This window comes from Pundamilia nyererei, unplaced genomic scaffold (assembly GCF_000239375.1).
Source record: "Pundamilia nyererei isolate P.nyererei 1_Seehausen unplaced genomic scaffold, PunNye1.0 scaffold00301, whole genome shotgun sequence".
Taxonomy (NCBI): Eukaryota; Metazoa; Chordata; class Actinopteri; order Cichliformes; family Cichlidae; genus Pundamilia; species Pundamilia nyererei.
The window spans coordinates 405091-420895 of record NW_005187702.1 but is presented as its reverse complement, the minus strand read 5'-3'; the positions used below and the strand labels follow the sequence as shown (position 1 = coordinate 420895).

Here is a 15805-nt window from a genome sequence, read left to right as displayed (position 1 = left end):
GAGCACTAGGTGCGGTGACTCCCAAGCTAGGCGAGTGGCTCCAGCAGAACAGGAAGAAATCAAGCAAAGACCTGACATAGGACATGAGAGATGCACTTGACCTTTCAGTTCATAATTCATTAAAATCTCAGCAGAAATGGTCAAATTGGAAAGGTATATTGAAAACCCATTAAAAAATAGAAGCAGGAACTATTCCTCAAGACCACTTAAAGAAATTACAAGAAACTTTGGCTAAGAAATGTCATACTGTGTTAAACAGTGATGGCAGTCATACCAAATATTAATCTTTAAGTTGTTTTTACCATATATACTGTATGTCCGCATAGTGTGTGTTCAATAAATCACTGCACCTATTTCCCACTTTCCTACAAAAATATGAAGAATGAATTGCACAGTACTGTAGTACATACTGAACTATATGTTGTAATTTGCTGCAAAGACATTGTTGTTAATCAAAATAAAGAAAAAATTATATGCATTGTCCAAACATTTACTAGTACTCTATTATTTACAATACTTCATTATTTGTGTGTATTTGCTGATAATTTGTACAAAAAGACAAGAAAGACAAAACTAAGAAATACTTTTTAAAGTCACTTTCTCTTTGTCTGTGGGATTTTACTAATGTATTGATTTATTTATTTCCATCTTGAGGCTGGAAAAAAGGTGATGTTACTAAAGTTCAAATTTTTTGAAGAACAATACTGAGGAAGTCAGGAATGCCTCGCTCTAAAATGTATTCACAGTAAAAGTAAAACTGCAATAACCTGTTACATGAAAACATGAATACATGCATATTTAGATAAAAGATATACCTCCAAAACCAGCTTTCCAGTTCCTGTTGGGATCAACACCAACACAAAGGGACCCGGGATTAGGTTTTCTGGTCTTACGCCACATACGGGACTGGAAACATCAAAGCATCCCAATATGTGTGGGTTATTAGTTTAATTGTTAGGTATATTTACGTTAAGCTTTGATTTAACTTTAAATAAACACATCCATTATCCATTCAGTCATCAACTACTATGGTGCAGTGGTTAAGACTGTTGCCTCACACACTCTAAAAAGTAATTCAGAGGCTTAGTAAATATCACTATAAATACAGTATAAGTTAGATGAGCCTGATAAAATCTATGAATATTCTTTTAGTAATTATTTGAGTTTGATAAGTTGAAATAAATGTCTAAAATGTTAACTTATATGTTCGTGTTAAATTAAGGTATTCATTTACATTTATCTCAGACAAAAATTCAGCATGTGGTTCACAGAATACCTTCTTTGCATGTACTTAATATTTTTGTTTAAAATTGAATCAAAATATGTGAGAAATAGGTATCTATACTCATCAGTATCTTGTACCAAAATCATTAATTATTCAAATCACTATTATTTATTGTCAGCAACTACAACTGAAAAGTGTAAGTAAAACACGATATCGTAGAGTAATTGAGTACCATGAGCCTTTTATCATTGTTTTGTTCATTTTGTTTTTTAAATACTCTGAGCTTTTGTGTTTGCTCTCCTGGTTTGCCATTTATCCTTCAAGTATGTAAGGTTTTGAGCTAAAAGGGAAAAGGCTCTTGTCTTTTTAGTGCTTGTTTATTTCGAGTTATTGCCATGTTTATGAAAATTACATTTTCATTTGGAAAAATGTTTAACATGTGGTCATTTTTCATACATGTATTATGAAAAACACAACTACATATTAGGTTGTTTGGTTTTTTTTTAGACTTAGACTACCAGTGAAATACAATAACATTCATATTTGAAAGTTAGGGGGTGATCAAGAGTCGTCAAGAGATCGTGGCTCAAAGGTTGGCAGTTCATTTTGTAATAGGAAGGTTGCCAGTTCAAGCCCCGGCACCGACAGTCTCGGTCGCCTACTGGTTGCCTACTGGTGGTGGTCAGAGGGCCTAGTGGCGCCACTGTCCGGCAGCCTCGCCTCTGTCAGTGTGCCCAGGGCAGCTGTAGCTGCAATGTAGCTTGCCATCACCAGTGTGTGAATGTGTGTGTGAATGACTGAATGATTCACACACACATTCAGTGTGAATGACTGAATGATTCACACATTCAGGATGACTGAATGTAGTGTAAAGTGCTTTGGGGTCCATAGGGACTAAGTAAAGCACTATACAAATACAGGCCATTTACCATATTTAATATTAAGTACAATTTTAATTACGTTCAGTTTACAATATTAAGTAAATGGAACAAAATTTTGGATTAACTGACCATCTCTATTTCAGTTACATTGACCAAGCATGTCAGTGTTATTTACTCAATTTTTTCATGTTTGTGTAACAACTACAATTATTCATTTCAACTTAACATGTTTAAGCTTTAGTTATATTCAATTGATCAAGTATATTGAACAGATTTGACTGGTTTCGAAACTACTCAATATTTTTAAGTGCAAAAGTGTTGCCTCAAAAATTTTAAGTAAATGTCAGTTTTAGTTTTTAGAGTGCACCAAGGACATTCCTTGTGTGAACTTTACGGGCAATGCTGTGTGGAATTTGTATGATCTCAACTTTCAACTTTTGCTGGTTTCTGCTCCAGTTTCCACCCAAAGACATGTTCATTTGTTTAACTGCAAATTCTAAATCCTGTATATGTGACAGGTAACACATCACCCCACATCATAAGACCCCAAGATAGTTAAACTGTCCATATAAATTGTGAACAAAAACTGTGACAGAGGACAGCAGTGCTGGTGTCCAATATCGGCCAGGAATTGTTTTTTTTTTTAAATTATTGCTGTATTACTGTCAATACAGACCAAGCTCTCACTGCGATTGTACAAATATATAGGATATTACACCTTCTGATAGTACAGAGTTAGGGTTAGAATCATTGTGATGTCCTGGACTTTACAGGGTTTAAACAGCTAGTTTTTGTTTGTTTGTTTGTTTCTTCTAATTATTATTTTTTATAGAAGATAATATTGTAAAAATGTAACAAATTCATGTCAGTCCCTGAATATGAAAGTATGATGTGAAAAGTCTAACTATGACAGACTCACATTGGTGTGGGTGAAGGCGTAGCCATCAGGGTTGGTCACAATCTCCAGAAAGATGTCCATCTGATTGAGGACTGCGGTGAGTTTAGGGTCACGTCCAAAGTCAGTCACAATCTAACAATAAAAATCAAAAGGACACAATTTTGAGTGTAATCAGTTAGCTATTGGAATTTGAAGAGACAGAGAAGATCAAACAACAACAAAAAAAAGTATTGATGCTAATAGCCAGACTGCCAAAACACCTTCTGGGCAAACCATAGTCCGCTGGCCTGGGTGACCCATTCTCTTGAGTGGATTCCAGTATCAATCCAGATGGCAGGGCGGTTGGTTCCACCAGTGCTGAACTAAAACATGGGAAAGGAAAGCATGAGGTCCGTCCATCCATCCATGCACCCAGCTAGCCATTCAATTCAGTTCAATTCCATTTATATTTATATACTGCCAAAAAACATCGACAGCAACCTCAAGGCGCTTTATATTATAAGGTAAATGCCCTACAATAATAATCCATCCATTTCTAAAGGCTAATAAATGTAAAGGTACTTGTTGTAATAACAGGGTGTTTGTTCTTTTTAAAGAGCATGCATTCATTGCCATGATGTTCATTCAGTTCTTTTTCAATAGCAGGTTTACCTTGAGCACATTAAGGGGACGGTCCTCATAGCTCTGACCAATCACTATCTTGCTCACCAAGTTGGGGTTCTCAGCCACCAGCATGTCCTGAAAGGAGTAGATCTGAAAGACAAGTGAAGTCTTAATAGATAAGCACCAGGTAATTGTTATACAGTGGTCCCTTGTTTATCGCGGGAGATACGTTCTAAAATGACCCGTGAATGATAGGTGAAACCCGCGAAGTAGCCAACTTTATCATTATTATTATTTCATTTTATTTTTTACATTTATTAGATGTCACTAGACACTTTATACACTTTTCTCAGACAGGCGTGAACATTTTCACACTTTTCTCTCCTGTTTAAACACTCTCAAAGTTCAAACCTTCATAGAAAAATAAGTCCAGTATTATAGAATGAAACCAAAGATCAAACCCTGTTTCCAGGTCCAGAACATGGGAATAGAGCAGCTGCGAGAGAATTCAATATTAATGAGTCAATGGTACGGAAGTAGAGGACGCAAGAAGAATGAGTTGAGTAAAGTTTGACTTATCTGACTGTTTGGTTTCGCTTAATTGGCCTTATAATCCGGTGTGCCTTATGGTCCTTCCTTTAGCATGTTCATAAGTCCAACTTTTTGTGCGATGGTTAGCATCTTCCTCTGTCTTTTGGGTGCTACCGCAGGTGCCTTTGGCCGTGCAAAATGTTTCGTCGACAGTGTTATGTTTGTTGGGGAGAAAACTTACAAACATACAGTACAGCACTTCAGAGTCACACTGCTAGCGATCGAAGATTTATGCAAATCTGACAAGCTGAACGCATTCTGTACTGTACAGGAGACACGGCACGGAGATTGATTGACAATGGTCTACAGCCGATCAGGACGCAGAACACAATGCACTGTAAAAACAAAACAAAAACAAAAGCATGCAAAATTGCACAAAAAATCTGCGAAACAGCGAGGCCGCGAAAAGTGAACCGCGTTGTAGCGAGGGACCGCTGTACATAGCTCAGCACTCAGACTCCACTCTGTGACTTTATGTGGTCTTTCACTTTGTGGCTGAGTTGCTATGGGTCCTAAATGCTTCCTCTTTACAATATTATCACTTATCACAACAGAGAATATCTAGGAGGAAAGACATTTTACAAACTCACAAATGTTTTAAAGGCAGACTGCACAGCTAGGCACTTGATTTAATACACTGGTGACCAGAGATGGGCAGTAACGCATTACTGTAATCCGATTACTTTTTTCAAGTAACAAGTAAAGTAAGGGATTACTATTGCAAAAACGGTAATTAGATTACCGTTACTTTCCTGTAGGAACACTGCGTTACTAAAACCGTGATATTTTTTTTTGCAAGAACGTCTCATGACAGTGACGTAAGCGAGTGCGACATTGGTGACAACAGCTGTGTGCAGATCAACAATGGATAATATATCGAATGCGGGAGAGAGTATGAGCATGCCTTGCATTTAAAGCGTGAAAGTACTGACCTTACTTTGAGTTTGATTCCATAAAAAGTGACAAAAACATTAGTGTCCGTTGTGCGTGGGAAGAAAACTTCTTTTTACAGCAAAAAAACCGAGTGCGCTATGAGGTAATGGGAAATTTACAGAGAAACTTGCAGATTCTTCCACTGATCGCTGCGGCACACCTGCACCAGGGTAAACCTCCGCCTACCCTACTCCTGCTATACAGGTGAAAATAGAGCAAAAGGACCGCTGAGTCTTTGATGTTATTTATTTTCTGCTGTGTTTTACTTGCATCTATTTAAAAGAGTGTAAACACAAAACATATTTTATTTTATGTGCTGGAATGTGCAGAAAATAGGTTTAAATGTTAAACTAATTTATTCAAGTCAGAATGTTGCATATAATAACAATTTTTTAAAAGATTAAAACTAATAAAACAAGTTTTAAAAAGACTTTTCCATGTGATTACATTTTGTATGATGGATTATGTAGAAAAAGTAGAATTGGGCTGAAAGATCTATCGCTTTATTACCTATTCAGGTTGTAAATCGTGTTTTTAAAAAGTAACTAAGTAACTAAGTAATTAATTACTTTTGAAAATAAGTAATCAGTAAAGTCACGGGATTACTTTTTGGGGGAAGTAATCAGTAATTAGTTACTGATTACTTTTTTCAAGTAACTTGACCAACACTGCTGGTGACAGTTGGAATGAAAACGCCTGAATTCAACTATTGAGCGAAATGGCCAAATATTTTTGTCCATATAGTGTATATGTTGAGAAAAATATGGTAAACATAAGTGAGTAACAAAGTTATTTGCAAGTCTGAAAAAATCATACTACAATAATAAGCAGTTAACGTCACCTTTTCAAAAATCACTGGGCTCCAATACCTGCTATTCTCAGACATATAAGAATATATTGCATATGTTATTGTATATAACCAAGAAAAAAAAAACAATACTCATCACCTTTAGTGCCAAGACTAAGGTCGAAATTATTTTTAAAAAGTTGCTGTCTCAAAATATTTGTAATTATCCTTTTACTTTTTACTTATGAAAAGGAAAAGTGTTTGCTGACCTCACTGAGGTTGTGGTAGCTAGAAAAGTCAAAGTTATCAGTGTTTCTGGGCTCAGGGACACGGGCTAAAGCAGACTCCATTGCTTTTTGCTCCTCATCCAGCAACACCTGCAGGACAGTAGCATAGTTATATGACCTCTATCAGAGAGGTACTCTCAATCTCAAATCCAGGTGCATGAGTCAGTCCAGGTTGATTCCAGGTGTCATACGCTACCTGCAAGTCTTTAATCATGGTGGAGAACTGTATATCGTAGGCTTTCAGGTAACGTTTGACCATCTTTAATTGATGTACTGGAACTCTGATATCCACAGGAAAGCCCACATCACTCACTTCCCTCCAGATGTCAAGCTAAAAGAACAAACAGTCATTATTCCCCAAACTGAGTTGAATTGCAATCAGTTTATTAGAAAAAAAGGTTCGGCATAAAAAAAATGCCGTGTCATGTGACATAACTGAATCTGTTCTTTCTATTTAAATTTTTTTTAGATTTGTCTTGACAGTGATGTCATGGGTGATAAATAACCTCCTGCTCTATCATGTTGTGCAGGTCCTTGATGAGAGACAGATGGCCATCACTCTTTGGAACGAGTCGAAGGACCTGATGCCTGCAAAAAGAGAACCACACTGTTTTACCGTTTTTTACTCAACTCAAGCATTTGCTAAGAAATTGGTACAGAGAGGGTGAAATAATGGTTTCTCAAGCTTGGTGGGTGCTGCTTCTTCAAAAGTTGAACTGTGAGAAATTGTCGTTTGTCGTTTGTTGTTGTTGTTGTTGTTGCTGTTAGTGTTTTCCAATGTCCTAGGCTCTTTCAAGCTGCCATTTTGTATGAAAGGTGCTCTTTAAATAAAACTATACTGCTTTGAATGGGAATTCATGACTTCCCAGTGTTCAGCTGATTGCATTAGGTTATCAAAGGGGAAGCATTACACTTTAAATAATTAAATGTACAAATATACATGTAATATAGCGACAGTACTCTATTAAAGTTTTCAAATGCAAAAATTGCACAAGTGCACCCGGGAGATATGTTGCTGTTTTAAATGCAGTGACTAGTCAGGGTGGTTTAAATCAAAAATGCTGCTGTCATTATTTTTTAACACATCCTTACTTTACTTCTAATGCTCACAGCTTTTACACATTCCCATGTATACAGCTGACTTTCACCCTACTCCAACAGCAGCGAGAGGTTTGGGCTGGCCCACTTACCCATTAAACGTTTCTTTTCCAAGAACAGCCACAAAGAGCACAGCGAATGCGAGGAGCTTCCTCATCGTGGCCAGCATTGTGCGACCAGTTCAGGGTTTAACACCATCTTTTTAAGTGTGCAGAGTCATGTGATCAAGCCACAGCCTTGTTGACGTTCATGGTTATACATGTTTATCTTTGGCTGACTCACAAGAACGATTGCATCATGGATTTTGACACAGTGAAGTTCTGACCAGTTTGAAAAAAAGGGAAGATTACTCTTTTGCTTTTTTCATTTTATTTTTTTACAGACAGCTTGTGACGTACTACATGGATTATGTGGAAGTCCATCATTATTGATTAATCTGTGGATAAATTGATCATTAATCAGCATCCTGAAATTGCTCATATGTACATCTAAAAAAAATATCTGACATATCTTGTCATATCTGACAAGCTTGACCCCAAGATAAGCTTTTTCAGTAGAAAGCTATCTAGCTATACGATTAACTAAATAATTAACAGAAAGATCTGCATTCTTTTTAAAGGCCTCTTCATTGCATTGACATGTGGAACAATTTGCAACTCAATCAATAGATTTTTGTTACATGTTTTATTATTATTGTTGTTGCTTTAATAGAATTTATCAGGGGGATAAATGTATTTAAATGCTTTCTTTCATCTGTCAGAATATATTAACAGACGGCATTCACGGGTCTGCCATAAAAAAAGCAACAGTTTTCGTAGTTCAGAAATTGAAAATATTTTGTCTGGAGCTCAAAATGTAAATAAACTGCTGACCACAAAAGTTCCTGTATATGTCTAATGTTTCATCTTCCTTTTTGCAATGATCACGGTGGCGCTGCAGTTTTGTGTGAGTGGCATAAAGTGCATGAAATACATGGGTTGGATGGTGGTGTGTGGTGGTGTCTCAGCTGCAGAGGGAGAGGTGGAGTGGAAGGTTCGGGGGGCTGTGGAGAGCCTGGCTGGCACAGGTGGGATATGTTTTCTAATTCTGCCTCTCCTATTTATGCAGTAGTGCCCTGGGACCAAGGCGATACAGTATGCTGAGCAGCTGGCAATGATGCTGCAGCTACGCTTTGCAACGTCTGAAAAGTCACATTACATTGAGAAAAATAATAAAAGAAGCACGCAACCCAGCACGCAGTGTAGGGACACTCCTGAGGCCTGAATGTGCTACAGTGCAAGCAGGATCACAAAGAAATTCAGCTTTGATTTTGGATTGTGTTTATTTGTCTTGTGGTTTTGAGAAAGTTTGAACAGCCCTCGATCGTGATGGGTTTGAATTACTCTTAGGATGGAAAAAAGGGGGCACATTTCCCAAATGTAGGATTTCCCCTTTTATACACGCACACAGATCAGTATGGGTTCTTGGAGGTGTGATCCATGATGGACATCAGAGCCAGCCAAGTCTCCTGAGCGTTGGGGATGATCTGAGATGCAGGAAGGAGGAAGCCATAGCGACCCTCATCCCTCAGCTCAAAGGTGTACGAGTACTTGATGCCCTGTTCGTAGGTCCAGTCAATGGTGTTACCACTGGCTTGGTCTAAAATTAAAATAGGCATTGTTAAAACAATGAAACGGTACTGTAAAAAAAAAAAAGAAAGAAAAAAATGGAGATCCTGAAAAAGCTTTTAATTTCAAGGCAATAATGTTTAAATAAATTAAAAAAAACCTTGCACCATTTGTACATTTAATTTTAGCACAGTTTATACTTATGCATGAGTGGTGGTTGGTTGGTTCATAAACACCAAAAAACTGTCTGAAGTACAGACCTGTGTCGTTTTACTTTTATACAAATGGCTACAATTTAAAGCAAGTTTGAGATCCCTGCCACAACTTTTTTTGTATACACTATTTAATACCACTATATTTGCATTTGAAGAAATTAAAGTTATAGGAAAAGAAGAGAAATATTCATATATCTGGTCATTATTAGGCAAAAATAATGTAAAAGAAGTCTGTACTGGTAAGCAGTGTTGCTTAAACTTACAGATAGTGTCAATGATGCTGCCGTATGTGTATTTGGTACCATACAGGGAGGTTAGATCACTGATGGCCTTTTGAGCCACCTTGTGCTGTAGAAAGAATATTATCATACTTTTTAATAAGGACTTTTGACAGAGCCCAAAGAAGATATAAGAACTATCATAAAAATAAGAATTCTAAAGAAAGAAATTAAATCAGAAAGATCTTTTTTATACCAGTTCTGCCGCGTCATTGGCAGGAGTGCTTTTGTAGCCATAGGGATACATGAGCATCTGAGAGTAGGAATGGATGGAGATGAAGGCCTTGATGTTGCCATGAGACTTCACGAAGTCCACAATAGACTTGACCTCAGACTCAGAGTGTGCACTGGGTCCACGATAGGTTTCTGAGCAGGGGCTGCTGCTGGCACCAGGTTCTATTTATTAATATAAAGAAAACCAGACAAACAGACACTGTGGTAAAGCATTAGAATGTAAAAATATGAAAGACATAAGCAATACACACACACACACACACACACACACACACACACACACACACACACACACACACACACACACACACACACACACACACACATATGATCATTATTACCTCATACAGTGGCTGTTAGTGGCTTTAAATACAAGTGAATGGCAGGGGAAAATATTACCTCCAAAACCAGCATCCCAGTTCCTATTGGGATCAACTCCCACACAAGAAGAACCAGGATTGGGCTTCCTGGTCTTACGCCACATACGATTCTGAAACAGTAATGTTAGTCTTTGCTTGAAGAAAGATATTTTATTCTATATGACTCTCAAAATTTAATTCATTGTGCAAAACCGACTAAATACACCATTACTAATTCATCTGTATCATCTTGTCAGCTTAAGCTAATTGGGATAAGCCCTGAAAAAAATGTTTAAAAGTAAAATGAAGGTTATAAACAGACATTTGGTTGTACAGCAAATTACTCTAAAACAAATCAGACAGTAGACAGTATGAAAGACTCACACTGCTGTGGGTGAAGGCGTATCCATCAGGGTTGGTGGCAATCTCCAGGAAGATGTCCATTTGACTGAGGATTGCAGTGAGGGCGGGATCCGTTCCATAATCAGTCACAATCTAATGACAGGAAAGCAGAGGACACAATATTCAGTGCAACCTGTAAGTTGTGAGAAGTGGCAGAGACACAGACAAAAGCAACAAATGTTAATAATATTATTAAAGAAAATGAAAAAAAAACAACCCACCTTCTTAGCAAACCATAGCCCGCTGGCCTGAGTGACCCACTCTCTGGAGTGGATTCCAGTGTCGATCCAGATGGCAGGACGGTTGGTTCCACCAGTGCTGAACTACAAGACAGGAAAGGAAAGTAGCAAACTTCATTACAAATAAAAAATGAAGAGCAGCATGAGGGTGAAAACTCTTGCCAGAAGAGTATAGGAGGTTTTGTCTTTTTTTAATTTTAATGTTCGTTCAGCTCTATTGTGCAGTTGTAGTTTTGCTTGTTTGTTTGTTTTTTTTACCTTGAGCACATTAAGAGGACGGCCTTCGTAGCTCTGCCCAATCACTATCTTGCTGACAAAGTTGGGATTCTCAGCCACCAGCATGTCCTGGAAGCTGTAGATCTAAATGAAAGACACAATAATGCATAAGCATCAGTTGAGTGCGACATGATTCTGTACCACTGTCTGGCCTCAAATGTCATGGGGATTGCAACATGATGTAGATCAATAGGGAAATGCTAAATGCTAGGATTGCTATTAACATTCAGTTTAAATGTCACTGAAATATTGAGCACCAAATTTCCAGTGTTGGCACATTACACACTGTACATGGCCCCATACTTTTAGAAATAAATGTCCTTTGTTGTGCTTCAAAAATGTAATTGACATTGTTCACATGAACAGATAGAGTACAAGTAAGTTCCTCCCACAGTGATTGGTGCAGTAGTTAGTACTGTCGCTGCACAGCAATAAGGTTCTTGCTTTGAACCCCAACTGGGGTGTTTGCACGGCCTCCCTATAGATATTCTCGATATGCTCTCTATATGTTAGGTAAATTGATGATTCTAAATTGGCCATGAATGAGAGGTACAATGGTTCTTAAAATGTATAAGGCATTGTATTAATGCATGGTTAAATGTGGCTTGTAATCTTAAATACTCTCAGTGGTCTCTAAGACCAGAGAATTGCTATAAAAATGCAAGTCCATTTCCTTGCCCTTCCTTGTCAGTCATGCCACTCGCTAGCAAAAACACTGCACTGTGATAGAATGAAGCATCAGGTTAAGCTGCTTAGCCAAAGATGATAGCTTTTAATCAGACAAAAGGAGATACTGGTAATAGTGTGTGAAGCATCAGAAAGAAAAATGTCACAGCTGAGGGATCCTGACACTCAGTATGCTATATTTGTATGCTATATTTTATTACAAATTTAGCACATTTGAAAAAACTTTCAAAGACTTTATTTGCTTTTTCTTACTGCTTTGCATGGGTTAGTGAAAGAAAATACACAGTTGGCTACAATCTATTCACTGGATAACAGTAGCCAGAGGAGTTTTGTGTACTTACCTCTTCAAGGGTGTGGTAGTTAGCGAAGTCGAAACTATCAGTGTTTTTGGCCTGAGGTACACGAGCAGCAGCCATCTCCTTCTGCTCCTTATCCAGAATCATCTGCAGTACAATGATAGATTTTATAATATTAGAGTTACTGAGCAAAACTATTAACAGAAAAAACTCCAGGGTGTATTCTGATCTTATAAGCAACCTGGAGGTCTTCAATCATGGCGGAGTAGTCAATGTTCTGTGTCTCAAGGTAATCTTTGACTGACTTCAAGACATGGAAGGGAACTCTGACATCCACGGGATTAGACACAGTAGTCACCCCCCTCCAAAAATCCAGCTGAAAGAACAAAAATATATTAACCAAAGCATACAAAAGAAGTTTCTACTCAATTTAGAAAACTTATAAAGATAAAAAATAGAGCTATTAAGGCATTTTTAAAAATTTGTGGTTTTGTTTGTTTTCTTCTTTCTTCTTCTTTTTAAAGTTTATTTTAAACAGTGGTGGCTGGTGATGTCATTTAGTGGCTGATAAATTACCTCGAACTCCATCATTTCCTCCAGATCCTTGATAAGAGACAGCTGGACTTCATCCTTGGGAACAATTCGAAGCACTTTGTGCCTGCAAACAGCAAACAGCTAAGTTTTACAGCCTTCTACTCAGCGTATCTTGCTTGTGCAGAAAAAAGTCATTTATTGTGAAACCAGAGTTATCAGTTTAGGTATCTCAACCAGTTCTCATCGGCAGGCATCAACTGGATGCAGGAACAGTCCAGGTTTTCTAGGCACTGCATATTAGCTATTTCACATACTATGTGTATATACTATGTAAAACTGCAAGAAAGTTTAGATTTTAGGGTTTTATTCATGCTGTAGCAACAGAGGGGTGTCGGATAAATTACATACATACGGCACTATTTTAAATAACAGGAAGTGAGAAGCCTTAAGCTTCATAAAGTTGGAAGTTATAAAAGACTGCTTGCCAGTGTTTCCTCTATAAACTATTTTTCAGTTTGAGAAAAAAACTGTTTGTCATTCCACACATTGCTGGGACTGATAGCATAAACCTGAATTCTGTTCTCTGATCCACACTTCAATCTGTGTGAGTTTGCAGGCTGAAAAATTGGTTTTTGGATCTCTACACATGCATAACTGTGTGTCCTTATCAAAAAATGTATGATGCAGCTTTTCTTTTTTTCCAATCGGGAGTGTCCGAAAGTAAAAAAAGGTTGAACGTAAAGCGCTGGGTCTTTCACAGGGACAGCAGCTAGCCACAGCTACAGATACATAAATGACACCTGGGTCAATATCAAAACCCAAGAAGTAGAAGCATTGCTAATGACTGATTAATTCAATCATGACTAATTCATAACTCTTCTTAAGGAAACTGATGATAGTGCCTACGTTTGCTCAAAAACACTGATTTACTTTAGTCTTTACTTAGTAGATAGTCTTAGATTTAGTCGCCAGGTCCACTTACCCCTCAAACGTCACTTTGCCAAAAACTGCCACAAGCAGCGCAGCGAACACGAACAGCCCCCTCATCATGACCAACAGTGTGAACGTTGGGCCAGAAACAGACTTTTATGGCTGCCTCTGCCACCTGATATATGCCCAAAGGTTGACCTTGCCAGAGTTCAGAGAGCTCTGTCACCGGCTGGTCCTTTTCCCACACCAGCCTAGAGATACCAGAACCAGAAGTTGCATCATACACACATATTTTGAACAAACTGAATTTATGTTTAGTTTACAAAATAAAAGCACTGGTGCTAAATTCAATCTTAGTCTGACTGAAAACACTTTTTTTTTTAACATGGGTCCTCATATGGGGACATTACATTTAGGCTGTTCTGCACCTCCTCCTTCATTCTGCTCAACGAAGTGTTTAATACTTTGTTACACAATTGTCCCCATGATTTTTAAAACAAACAAACAAACAAAAACCTTGGAAAGAAATGCTAACCTTTGGTACTTATCAGGTCCATCTAATCCCAAATCGGTAGGAGAAATTACAAATGCATCACAAACAACAACTTAGGTCACAGGAGGAAAAGATTTTAAAAAATCCAATGCATTTCCTTTGCTTTGCTTCATTATGAATGCGTCCAGTGTAGAAAGAGCTCATTAAAACACCAGAGAGAAATACACAGCTTAATCATTTCATGCCTAAATTTGTCACTCTGTATATATATATACAATTGTATAAGTCAAGAACTCATGAAGTTTATTGTAATTTCGTATGGTGTTACCCTACCTGAAATGGAATACTGTTTCTCACCAGCCTCTACAGCTTAAAAAGCAAAAAGCATGATAAGAAAAGCAAATAGCAAATCCTCAAGGATTTTGTTTGATGGCTTAGTCGATGTATTAGTTGCTTAAAGATAAACAAAAAACAAAAAACAAAACCTGTCACACTTTTTTTTAAGAGATTTTAACAAGATATTTGGGAAATAAGATAACTTGCTTTCTCATGAGAAGCAGTGAAGCTAGCCAGCTTAGCTCCTCCCATAGTTGCTGTAATGTTGTCATACAATAACTGGGAACTATGTGCACACACTGCATACGGTCAATGTGCTTTTTTAACTTCCTATTCAGTTTCCTGCATGGCCTATTTATGCTCTGGTTTTAGAATAGAATAGAATTCAACTTTATTGTCATTGCACATGCACAGGTACAGGGCAACGAAATGCAGTTTGCATCCATCCAGAAGTGCTTTAGTGATATAGATATATTACAATATATATTAGCAATAATATAGATATGTAAGTATATTACAGGAATGGGTCTATTATGGTATGTTATAATGTACACGGTATGAAGTATGTTGTGAATGTTCTATAACTATAAGTATGTACAGGCTGTATTGAGTACAAGCTATGAACAGGATATAAATCTGAAATAAAAAAACTATACAGAAATCTGAGATATACAGTTATACAGAAATGGGAACTATGCAAGTTGTAAACAGTTGTAGGATTAAAGATTATCGAATGTACAGAATGATTATTTACACAGAGCTATACAGTAGTGCAGTTAAGATAAGTGAGGGTGTAGATAGTTTCTACAGAGGCTATATAAAGTGCTAATGGTTGTGAGTGGTGGTTCAGTCCATGTTATCATTGTGTGTTTGAGGGTACAGTTGTCCATTGTGGGTGTGTGTATGTTCAGTCCATGAGTTTAACGTGGGTCAGATGTCAGGAGGCAGAGTTCAGGAGTCTGACAGCTGTGGGGAAGAAGCTGTTCCGGTACCTGGTGGTCTTAGTCCGGCGGCTCCTGTAGCGCCTCCCAGAGGGCAGGAGGGTGAAGAGTCCATGTGATGGGTGACTGGGGTCTTTGATGATTTTCCCAGCCCTTTTCAGACACCGCTTCCTGTAGATGTCTTTTATGGCAGGAAGTGGTGCTCCGGCGATGCGCTGGGCAGTTTTCACGACCCTCTGCAACGCCTTCCGGTCCGAGGCAGAGCAGTTCCTGTACCAGACTGTTATACAGTTGGTCAGGATGCTCTCAATGGTGCAACGATAGAAGTTTACCAGGATGTCTGAGGACAGGTGGTTCTTCCTCAGAGTCCTCAAGAAGAAGAGGAGGTGGTGAGCCTTCTTGACCAGCTTGGAGCAGTTGGTCGTCCAGATGAGATCCTCGGAGATGTGGACTCCCAGGAACTTGAAGCTGCTCACACGCTCCACAGCCGTCCCCTTAATGTGGATGGGTGGATGTGGGTCAGCATTCCTCCTGTAGTCCACGATGAGCTCCTTGGTCTTCTCTGTGTTAAGCAGCAGGTTGTTTCTGTCGCACCACTCAGCCAGACGATCCACCTCCTCCCTGTAGGCGGCCTCATCGTTGTCACTGATGAGGCCAATCACCGTGGTGTCATCT

The 15805-nt window shown here is 38.2% G+C and overlaps 2 protein-coding genes across 2 annotated transcripts in view; both read right to left on the bottom strand.

The window, feature by feature from the left end:
• Nucleotides 1-7526, bottom strand: part of LOC102212209 (carboxypeptidase A1-like) — an 11184-nt gene extending 3658 nt beyond the window's left edge. The window contains exons 1-8 of the mRNA XM_005751148.1: nucleotides 7396-7526; nucleotides 6712-6793; nucleotides 6402-6536; nucleotides 6188-6295; nucleotides 3656-3757; nucleotides 3265-3366; nucleotides 3026-3136; nucleotides 816-906 (exon numbers count right to left, since the gene is read on the bottom strand). Coding sequence (XP_005751205.1) covers nucleotides 816-906; nucleotides 3026-3136; nucleotides 3265-3366; nucleotides 3656-3757; nucleotides 6188-6295; nucleotides 6402-6536; nucleotides 6712-6793; nucleotides 7396-7472 — 808 coding nt within the window. The 5' untranslated portion in view covers nucleotides 7473-7526. The remainder of the gene's footprint in view (nucleotides 1-815; nucleotides 907-3025; nucleotides 3137-3264; nucleotides 3367-3655; nucleotides 3758-6187; nucleotides 6296-6401; nucleotides 6537-6711; nucleotides 6794-7395) is intronic.
• A 1079-nt stretch (nucleotides 7527-8605) lies between these two features.
• Nucleotides 8606-13523, bottom strand: cpa5 (carboxypeptidase A5). The gene is made up of 12 exons (XM_013915421.1): nucleotides 13413-13523; nucleotides 12473-12554; nucleotides 12138-12272; nucleotides 11942-12043; nucleotides 10896-10997; nucleotides 10620-10721; nucleotides 10381-10491; nucleotides 10037-10127; nucleotides 9600-9799; nucleotides 9389-9473; nucleotides 8746-8941; nucleotides 8606-8703 (listed from the first exon to the last, which is right to left on the bottom strand). The coding sequence occupies exons 1-11, from the start codon at nucleotides 13478-13480 to the stop codon at nucleotides 8754-8756; spliced, it is 1266 nt and encodes a 421-aa protein (XP_013770875.1). The 5' UTR covers nucleotides 13481-13523; the 3' UTR covers nucleotides 8606-8703; nucleotides 8746-8753.
• Between the last annotated feature and the right edge of the window lie 2282 nt (nucleotides 13524-15805).